Source organism: Olea europaea, chromosome 21, assembly GCF_002742605.1.
Source record: "Olea europaea var. sylvestris chromosome 21, O_europaea_v1, whole genome shotgun sequence".
In the NCBI taxonomy this organism is placed as follows: Eukaryota; Viridiplantae; Streptophyta; class Magnoliopsida; order Lamiales; family Oleaceae; genus Olea; species Olea europaea.
This window is the reverse complement of record NC_036257.1, coordinates 9,385,596-9,396,044: the sequence shown is the minus strand read 5'-3', so window position 1 is coordinate 9,396,044 and position 10,449 is coordinate 9,385,596. Positions and strand designations below refer to the sequence as shown.

General features: G+C 34.8%; 1 protein-coding gene across 2 annotated transcripts; it reads left to right on the top strand.

Moving 5' to 3' along the window:
• Positions 1-894: 894 nt before the first annotated feature.
• On the top strand, positions 895-8,016 carry LOC111370559 (AB hydrolase superfamily protein YfhM-like). 2 transcript variants are annotated; one of them, XM_022992321.1, is made up of 4 exons: positions 898-1,298; positions 6,870-7,031; positions 7,115-7,350; positions 7,566-8,016. In XM_022992321.1, exons 1-4 carry the CDS (start codon positions 1,011-1,013, stop codon positions 7,810-7,812), a joined length of 933 nt encoding a protein of 310 aa, XP_022848089.1. In that variant the 5' UTR covers positions 898-1,010; the 3' UTR covers positions 7,813-8,016. The 2 variants fall into 2 exon arrangements, with proteins under 2 accessions (XP_022848090.1, XP_022848089.1); XM_022992322.1 differs by lacking the exon at positions 6,870-7,031 and having other exon boundaries at positions 895-1,298.
• The last annotated feature ends 2,433 nt before the right edge of the window (positions 8,017-10,449 follow it).

Genomic DNA, 10,449 nt, shown 5'->3' with positions numbered 1-10,449 from the left:
AAGTAAAAACCACTATCATTATTTACACTTTTTCCAAGTAATCACATTTTGGTTAAATGCATCATGAGTCACCGTCTTCAATTTAGTGCAATTAAGCCCCTGTTTGAGCTCATTTCTTTTCAAAAAATACATTTTTAAACAGTATTTTGACATTATTTTAACCACATATTTTTCAATAAACTAATATTACATACAAATCTAAAACTTTTCTTTATTTTTAACCGCATATTTTTCATCAATACACTATTCCAAAATTCATTTTTCCTCCAAAATGGGGCTCAAACAAGGGCTAGATCATTCATTTATAAATTTGGTCACTACCAACTATTGTTAGTTTAACTAATATGTTGACATTTACATTAATGAAAAACTTATGTAAAAATGCTTTTTTTTCTTTTTTTTCTAAAATTGTTTTGTTAATGAGTGGTGTGAATTGTTGTGTTATGTAGATATGGGCATATGTCATCATATTAGACACGTGTTTCATATAGATTAAAATTAAATTTTTAGTCAATTTTGAAAAAAATGATTAAATACGTAGTTAAACAATTGTGAACCTATAAAATATGAGATTAAACCCCTGTTTGTTTCCCATTATTTAGCCATTAAAATGAAAAATATGATCGTTATACATCATATCAAGCTACCATATTTGAATTTCTATCTCTTGTGTGGGGCTCTTAACTGCTCTATTTTTTATTCTCATTCTTACATTAATTAAAAACAAACGACGCCTAAAATTAATTATTAACTTTTACTTAATATTTTTTTTTATCAACTTTTCATCTACAAAACAGGCAAAAGATTTGAAAGTATCAAATTGAATCCAACTATGCAAGTAAATCAAATTTTTGTGACTTCATTGCATCAAGTTATAAATGAGTTACCAAGTTTTCGAGCAAATTAAAAATTGGTCTGGTAACCTGTTTATCTAACGCAACCACATAGCAGAAAATAAAGTGCAGTTTCTGAACTCTTCAGTTCAACATTTTTCTCTGTGAACAATAGGAATGGACCTAATAGAGCACAAATACGTTGAAGTGAACGGGCTAAAACTTCACGTGGCTGAAATTGGAAGTGGGCAATCGCCGGCTGTGGTTTTCTTACATGGATTTCCAGAAATATGGTACTCGTGGCGCCACCAGATGATTCCAGTGGCAAATGCTGGTTTCAGAGCCATTGCACTGGATTACAGAGGATATGGGCTATCTGATCCGCCGCCCCAACCTGAGAAGACCACCTTTTTAGACCTCGTTCGTGACCTTCTTGCGCTTTTTGATGCTCTTAGCATCTCCAAGGTACACGATTAAACCTCATTGATGTCAAGTTTCTTGAAGTTGAAGTTCTCGATGTGGATAAAAAGTGTAGATGTGAACATGAAAATGAAAATTTATCTCAATAATGCTTATTGATGATTTTTTGAAGTTGAATCTCTTCAGTGAAAATATGTTTGTTGGCTCCAATCAATTTAGCCCGTCCTTCCCATGTTTTAAAACTCATTTTCGACCCTAGATTTCATGGATCTACGACTTTTATCACCTTTTCAATCACACATTTCATAATTTTTTGTCAAAATTTACTGAAATCTGATTTTTACAAAACCAAACAGGAGCTTAATGTATTCCTGTTCATAATCCTGCGAAGTTCAGTAAGCAGTCATATCGGTAGTGAATAGATTGGAGGATTATCATGCCCATGTTTGGCTTAGATTTTAATTTGAGTTAAGGCCAAACATTCAATATTAATCATGTCCGAATCCCACAACTTTTTAACAACACATTTCAAAAACTTCTATGGAAATCTACAAAAAATCTGAATTTAATTCCCACCCAACGCCCTCTATATAGAAGACAGTGTTTTTCGTTTTCTCATATTGTTTTTGTTTTTTCGTTTTGTTTTGTTTTGTTTTGTTAGTTTTTGTTTGTTTGTTTTTTTTATTTATTTATTTATTTATTTATTTATTTTTTTTTTTTGACTTCTATAGCGTAGGTAGAATTGTATCCTATCTCTTGAAATTCTGGGTCGTATTAACCTGACCTTAGCATTCGAATGTTGTGTTCGCTTCTTGATGTAGAATATTGTGCCTGGCCTTATTGACTCAGGTCACTGCTCTTATGCCATGTTGACTTTTGTGTATAGCTGAATCTGAGAATCCTTGTCTAGTTGTCTACCCTTAGGGTGTCTTTGGCTGTGAACGGCCACCCTTTTTTTATGACCCTATCCCACCCCGTGTAGCAACTTGGAGGTCAAAAATGGAGAGGGATGGGGATTCGCTTTGGAGCTCGGCCTTCTCATGGCTTGAGCCCGAATCCGAATCTTCTAGCTTAGCAGCTACTGTGGTTGATCTCATTGGTGATTATTTTTGTACGATCAGAACTAATTATGCTTCCTTAGCTTTCCATGATCTTTTTTGCCTCCAAGGATCTGCCATGACATGCCAGTGGCTGGTGGGTAGTGGTGACACATTGGATGGTTGCATCACTCTGTTCATGACATAAGTCAAAATTCTACTGTGGCATACCCTGGAACGCAGCCCTATGTTATACAAGGACCAAATAACTCTCATTTTTTAAGAATAATGCTTTCTAACATCATTGATGCTACAACACCAATCTAGGTGGAGTGATTGTAATGTAGATTTAAGTAACTCATTTAATTGTATATTTCATTCAATGCCACATTAGCGCCACTCAAACTGGTGTTTTAACACTGATTGTACTAAATAGCATCACTCTTTTAGAGAGCATCAAAATGAAAATATATTAATATTTATATATTCAAATGTACCAAATTAATAGAATTTCATAAACCGATGACTTTTGGTTTCTCCATTAGTATTAAATAACCAACTCTTGTAAAAGTTCGATGTTCACGAAATTATCTTTCCAGCCCTCCTTTGTCTGTTGTCTCCTTCTATATATATATCAATGTCATTAAAACTGGGTCGAAACGGACCGACCATTTCAATCGAAAAACCCATGAACCGGTACAAAATGTGGTCCGTTGTAGCTTAAAACCCATTTGATTCAAAATCGGTAAAAAACCGTTCATTTGACTGGTTTAACCATTAATCGGTTACACAAAACAGGATTATCCGGTTCTGCCGGTTTTTAATTGTTTTATATAAACTATGACCTTTTCAACTTCCAACCAAATACTTTTTTTTTTTTTTTTTTGATCGGTAAATGTGAATATATTGATCAAAAATGTACAATGTACAAATACACCGGGCATACCCGGACGAGACAATGTCCATAATCAAATACAAGTACACCGGGCATACCCGGGCGAATCAAAGTCAATGATAAGTACAAGCACACCGGGCATTCCCGGGCAAATCAAAATCCAAAATGAAAACAACTACTCCGGGCATACCCGGGAGACACAAAGAAGGCAAAATACATAAAAGATCAATGATCCACGGCCAAGGATTCAAAAAGAATCAAGACATCCGGATACAAAGTAAACATGACTTTGTATACGTGTGTCTTGATCCTTCTAGCAATAGAATCCAAGTCGGCCGGGAGGTCTTCAAAAATCTTCCTATTCCTCGTAAGCCATATGTAGTAAACTGTGCTAGCAAAAGCCACTCTCTTCGTCTTGGTCAGCCACGAAGTTCCACGATTCTCCTTTTTCATCCACTTTAGCGCAATGGCAAGTGTAGACATAGATCTTGCGATGCCAAGCCATCTCCTAATGCTCCTCCATAATGAGGAAGTTAAGGAGCACTTAAAGAATAGATGGTCACAAGTTTCCTCAAAAAGTCCACAAAAAACAAACCTCCGATCAATATCCAAGAAGAGTAGTTTGTCTTTAGTTAGCAGCTTTGATTGGGCCGTTAGCCAAAGCAAGAAAGAATGCTTCGGAGTGATGCACGGTTTCCAAACTTCTCCTCCCCACGGCTTCAAAGTATCTTTATGCCTAAAGTAATCATAGGCAATTTTTGTTGAGAATTTATCATGCATAGAACAGCCCAGATTTTGAGTTGAAGATTCAAAAAACTGCCTACCGAAGAAAACAGTTTCCCGGCCAGAAATCCTGTCAAACGAAGCCCCAGAAATCTGGTCGTGCAGAGCACTCTCAGCACCAAAAAAATGTCCATTTACTGCCCTACCATCAGTGGACGTGTCCCCGTTAACCCCCCGATCGGTCTGAAAATGAGGAGCCACCGTTTCATGTTGCTGTCTCGGAATTTCAGCGTGCTGGGCAGAATGTCTGGCAGAAATAAAATCCCTGATTTCAAGCAATTTCTTGAAAAGTGGGGAGTGATCCTTTTTAGGTCGAACTTCCCAAATACAAGTGCCGTTAAGATAAGCATGATGAACCCATCTAATCCATAAGGTGTCCTTCTTCTTGTGGATGTTCCAAAGGGATTTAGCAAGTAACGCTAAATTCCAAGTCTTCAAGTCTTTCAATCCAAGGCCCCCTTTCGCTTTAGGAAGGCATAGATTCTTCCATGCAACCAATGACTTCTTTGATCCCCAAAGGAAGTTCCGACAAAGGCTAACAATTCTTGAAATAATTGTAGCCGGAATGGGGAAGATAGAAAGCCAAAAACATTCAACACCTTGAAGCACGGCCCTAATGAGTTCCAACTTGCCGGCATAGGATAAGGATGCACAACTCCAAGCTCCAATATAACCCACTATTTTTTGAAGAAACGGTGCATAAGAACTCACTTTGAGCTTCTCCGATGCAAGAGGAATACCCAAGTAACGAAAAGGCATAGTCCCTTTCGAAAATATTGAGATTTCCAAGATAGTTTGAAGCTCAAACCCAAAAATTCCAACCAAATACTTGTTAGGCCCAGGAAGACTATGATGCCTCTGTTGGCCTAGTTATTTATAGGCATCATTTCTAGTGCTTCAGTTACAAAATTCTGATGTGGGATTCTTACCTTTGATTGTGTTACTGTGTATTACACTAGTATGTGTATTTAATATTTATAGTTTATTCCATTGAGTTAATTAATTATTTTTCTATGTTTCCTTAATTAATAAAAAATATAAATTATTCTAACATTAATTAGCAATGTTATATTGTTATATTATCTTTTTTAGTGTTTGAAAATATTTACTTATCTTTACTTTTTCACTTCCGGTTCGATCCTTTGACCTTGACCCTTTTTCGGGTTTTTAAAACATTGATATATATATATATAACCTCAGCCTTTTGAGTCCAAAAAGGAAACCAACTCCTTTTAAATTCAATCCCTTTTTTCTTTCCAATTTGGTCTCAGCCTTTGTCTCGTGTGTTTATATATTTTAACTAGCAAATTGGTTGTATTTCAATCCAATTGCAAGTCCAAGTAAATACAAAAATGCACAATTAGATTAATTCTTGCTTCTGACTCCTCAATTCTTCCATGTCATGCAAGGTAGTCATTTTCTTCATTCTCTCGTCGATTTTTATCCTTTAACTTTTATTTAGGTGAGGTTTAGTCCACAAACTTCTATTTAATAGCCAATCGATCATTCTTTCTTTTCTGGTTGCTTAAAAGTTAAAATGGGACTAACATTCAAATGAAAGAAAATTAACCCAAATTAAGTAAAAGTTAATAATTTGACGACATAAAGGTTTAGTAATATGACCTAAGTAAGTGCATACATTGCACTTATCATTCAAAATTAAAGTCTTATTTATTTATTACTATTTTCACGCCAAAGTACCTTTTTACTAACACTACAATGTTAAAAACATTTTTTCCATCACCATCATATGTATTTTTATTGCCAAATTAGATTTTCTGACTCAACCGTTTCTTACACTCCTGCTTTTGACTAAATGGAAACCTTTCCTTATCTTTTTTCTACACATCTATTGCTTGTTTTAAAGTAAAATACCACCAGCAAGATTATCTGCCTCTCGGATTACAGAGATTTGATTAGTTTCATGGAAGTCTGTTTTCGGGATGACATGTGAATGTTACAATTAGGTCCTTTTTCTGCTCAGTGTGATAGTAATACGACTGTACAAAAGCACTATTGTACTGGTATTCTGTTTTCTCATGCTCATTTTCCTAGAAAATTGCCAAAAAAAAAAAAAAAAAAAAAAAAAATAGAAGAAGGAAACTCAAGGTCTAATTGTTGGTGCCAGTATTTACTAATATCCCCCTATATATATTTGTTGATCCATTTTAAGTTGCAAATGACAAAAGTACGAAAAGATTATGATCGTGAAGGGGACTTATAATTCGTGTTTTCTGGGAGGATATCTAAGTTAGTTCAGAAGTGTAGAATAATATTAAGCCCTGTTTGTCATCATTTAACAAATAAATTGTTTGCTACATTAAGATTCTCCACCACACATTCACAGAATAAAATGTTCTACACACAAACCAATAAAGTTTCTTTAAATTTTAACCATACATTCTCCAAAAAATACTATTCAAAACTCTATAATTTCTTCAATTATGGGAGACAAACAGGCTCTTACCTATACACATATTCTCTATGTTTTAAATGAAATGGCGTCAGTAATTGTGAGATGAGAAATTAGATAATATTTGGGGCTCCTAAACGTTTTAGGCATTTTTAAAATTGAACAGGTCAGTTAAAAAACAATAATTTATCTGGCAAAGAATGTTCCAACTTCTTTTTATTCCATTTTGGACGGTAGTTCCTCATATTTTTCATTTAAACCTGGAGTTTTGCAAGATAATTTCTTTATAGCAAGAGAAAGTAAATCTGAGAGTTGTTATGACCTTTGTAGGAAATGCTCCTTTGTGTTTCTCACATAATTGATATGATGTTGGTACAAAACATAATAATGATTCTGTTAATTTAACTGAATCAAGAATAAACATAATCTCTAACATTATCTCCCCATCTCTTTCTGCCACGCGCGTGCCCACGTGCTAAATTATGCAGGCTTTTCTGGTTGCTAAAGATTTTGGAGCTATGGTAGCTTCTATGTTTGTTGTTCTCTACCAGGACAGGGTCTCGGGGTTCATGACGTTAGGACTTCCATTCTACCTTCCTCATTTTCTCACTTGGCCCCTCCCTGAAGGATTCTATGTGTCGAGATGGAAGGTTCAATGTTGCTTTTTTTTGTTTGCCTTTTTAGATAACCTGAGTTGGCTACTTCTAACTTCATGTTAGTGTTCTTCTCACAGGAGCCCGGGCGTGCTGAATCTGATTTTGGTCGTTTCGATGCCAAAACTGTAGTGAGGAATGTTTATATCCTGTTCTCCAAAAGTGAAATACCAATGGCTCGTGAAGACCAGGAGATCATGGACCTTGTGGACTCATCCACTCCTTTACCCTCTTGGGTCACTGAGGAAGATATCGCGACCTATGGAATGTTGTATGAGAAATCGGGATTCCAAACTGCATTGCAGGTTCCTTATAGGTAGGCAAATCTCCCTAATAGTTCTACATATGTGAAGGATTACTTACGTATTCAAAATTCTACAGTGGTTATGGAAGTAATCTTCGCATTGAGGGTTACATTTTTGTTTGTTATTTGCTTATTTTCTGATTTACTTTACGTTTGCTCGTGTTGTTAGGCCGTAACATCTCATTGATGCACTATTACATTAATATATCGATTTCACTCTCTTTTAGGTCATTTCATGAAGATATTAATAAGCCAGATCCAAAAGTTGAAGTTCCGGCTCTGCTGATCATAGGAGAGAAAGATTACGCCTTGAATTTTACAGAAATGGTGGATTACGTAAAGAGCGGAAAAGTGAAAACATTTGTGCCAAACTTGGAGATAAATTTCATTCCAGAAGGAACTCATTTTGTTCAAGAGCAACTGCCTGCCCAGGTGAATGAACTTATTCTCAACTTCCTCAGAAGCCACAGTTAAGTCATATATCCCCAAAATGCTCTTAAAATCACTCTGTATTGAAGTAACTTATACAATGTTTGAATCTCCATCTGGCTTGTAAACTATGAATGGTTATGACTTTTACTTATTTTTTATATATCACTTAAAACGTCTGGACTAGACTAGACTTGTGTTATAACATCACTTGTGTTAAATAATATTATTCTATTCTTCATGCTTGTACCGAGGATTTTCGAGTGATATGAACCAATGTTGTGATTCATCTCAAGATCTTCTTCAAAAAATACTTAAAATGGAGATTGCATTTTCTGAAAAATTATAACAATCACAGTACATTCTCCAAACCTCAAAAAACACGTACTGAGCAAACCCTCTCAAAAGATTATAACTATTTCTTGAATTGTAAGAGGAAACACCAAAGGGGAAGTCCTTCCCAGTTTATATAGGATGAGTAGTAGCTTTTAATTTTGTTCGAGGTGGGAGAAATTTTGTTAATCATATTTTAATTAGAAAATATTAAATCAATTTTTAACATATTATGTTGTAGCTTCGTTGTATGCTTTGATTACAAATGGATTGACAACATAGTTAATAGCATTTAGGTTTGAAATTTTTATTTTAAGAAATCAACTTTGTTATGAGTTAATTTGACCCTTTTATATGTAGGACTCCGGTGATTGAAATTGCATGATGAAAATTGAGTCATCGCCATATGAGTGTTCACGAAATATTTTCTTTTGATTTAATTCACTGTAAGTGTACGGTTCGTTAACAAATAATAAAGTGGAATTTAGAGTTTCAAATATCGTCCCACAGAGATTGAGTAGCTTAATTTTATTTATCTTGACCTTAACCGAAACAAGAATGTCAAAAGTGATTTTTTTTTTTTTTTTTAGCTTAACTAATCCTTAACCTAAACTAGGTACGCAAATGTGTATGACTTGAATGAATTAAAATGCAAATTGAAGCTTAGATATACTAAAGATGCAAATTGAATGTTTGGAATACAAATTAATGAATTCAATTAATGTATAACGCACTAGGATTACGAATCCTCAAGCAATGCTCAATTTAACCATAGTTCATTAATTTTGACAACACGTTGAAATTATGAGGAATCAATGCTCCTGAATCTATCTAGCAGTCTCTCTCGAGCAAAATTGAACTTACTCTTATATACTACTAGCCTATATCTTTATGACGGGTGCAAATATACAAAAATGCTTGTAGTTTTGTAAGCACTTAATAATTCACGCAGAGCATAACGGTATATCTCTATCCTCTATTGGACTTTACGATGATTTATACCTTGCTGAACCTATTTCCATTCTCTCGAATGCAAGAAATAAGTCACCAAAACTCACACAATTACGGGCCATTAATTGCGGAAGAAATTAAATGCATATAAATCATTCAAAATGATCAAACGTGTTTTAATGTCAAAAATATGAAACAATGAATTAAGAATCACATTACAAGATTCATCGATCTCCCAGTACAAGAATTTCTAGCCTAGCATGGAAAACATAAAGGAATACATGAATTCTTGAAGATAAAACATCACCGAATTATATATACGCGTGAAATCTTGATAATCTTCGTGAAATCTTTCGTTAATCTCCCTCAAATTCGTCTCCAAGATGTGTTTTGTTCTCCTTCAATGCATTCCCTCCAGAAATATGACGGCTCTAGGTTTTTATATCACGTCTCAATCAAGTTCCAAAAGAGTTATATCGAAAATAGGAAACTGTAGGATCGATTCCATACTTTGGTCTATGTGACCGCATAGTACAAAGCTATGAGACCACATAGTTATGCCAAAATGCCCACTTGAAGTCTCTGAATACTACTATGTGACCGCATAGATTTTGAACTATGCGATCGCATAGTTCAAACACTTTTTTCGCCAGACAGATTTCAGTATTTTGGTCATAACGTTCTTTCTCGATATTTGATTGAAGTGATTTAAAGTGCATTGGAAAGATAACTCAAAGATCTACAATTTTGATAGAAATAGGCTTTCTCAAATTCCGAAGTTTAGTATGCCAAAAATGAGTCTCAAGTAGAGACTAAAAATCTCGAGCATAGTTTTTTCGTCTGAAATTTGATACGTGATAATACTTTGACCCCTCTTTGAATCCTTTTCTCATCCGATTGACCTCTAACACTCTAGAATCTTCATTCCATCGCCCGTCTCATCTATGAATTATTTGCAACTTGGTCCCTGAACTTTCCTTTTTCTTTCGTTTTTGCCCTTTTTTGCATCTTTTCTTTTGAGCATCAATATGGCCCTATAACATGAAATTGCATAGAATTAAGTCATAATCAACAATTTTATCAATAATTAGTCATGTTTTGTGGATCAAATAAGTGTGTAAAAATGCACTTATCAAACCCCCAAACTTGAACTATTGTTTGGCCTCAAACAAAATAGTGATTTAACTCTACACAAAACATAGCTTGACAACTTGTCGAGTCTCAGGATTGAAATTCAGTAATCAACACAATGAACAGTTTCAATAGTGCAAGAAGAAAATCAACCTTATCTGTTTAATGCATACTCAACGCGCGCGTGTGTGTGTTATCATGCCAACATATTATGCTCATGATGGATTAAACCCGACCCAAAGTGATCTGATATATCCTTACCTCGCT

Coding starts and splice junctions, on each gene's coding strand:
- LOC111370559 (XM_022992321.1), top strand. CDS start 1,011: ATGGACCTAATAGAGCACAAATACGTTGAAGTGAACGGGCTAAAACTT. Junction 1,299..6,869: donor ATGCTCTTAGCATCTCCAAG/GTACACGATTAA, acceptor TAAATTATGCAG/GCTTTTCTGGTTGCTAAAGA. Junction 7,032..7,114: donor TCTATGTGTCGAGATGGAAG/GTTCAATGTTGC, acceptor TTCTTCTCACAG/GAGCCCGGGCGTGCTGAATC.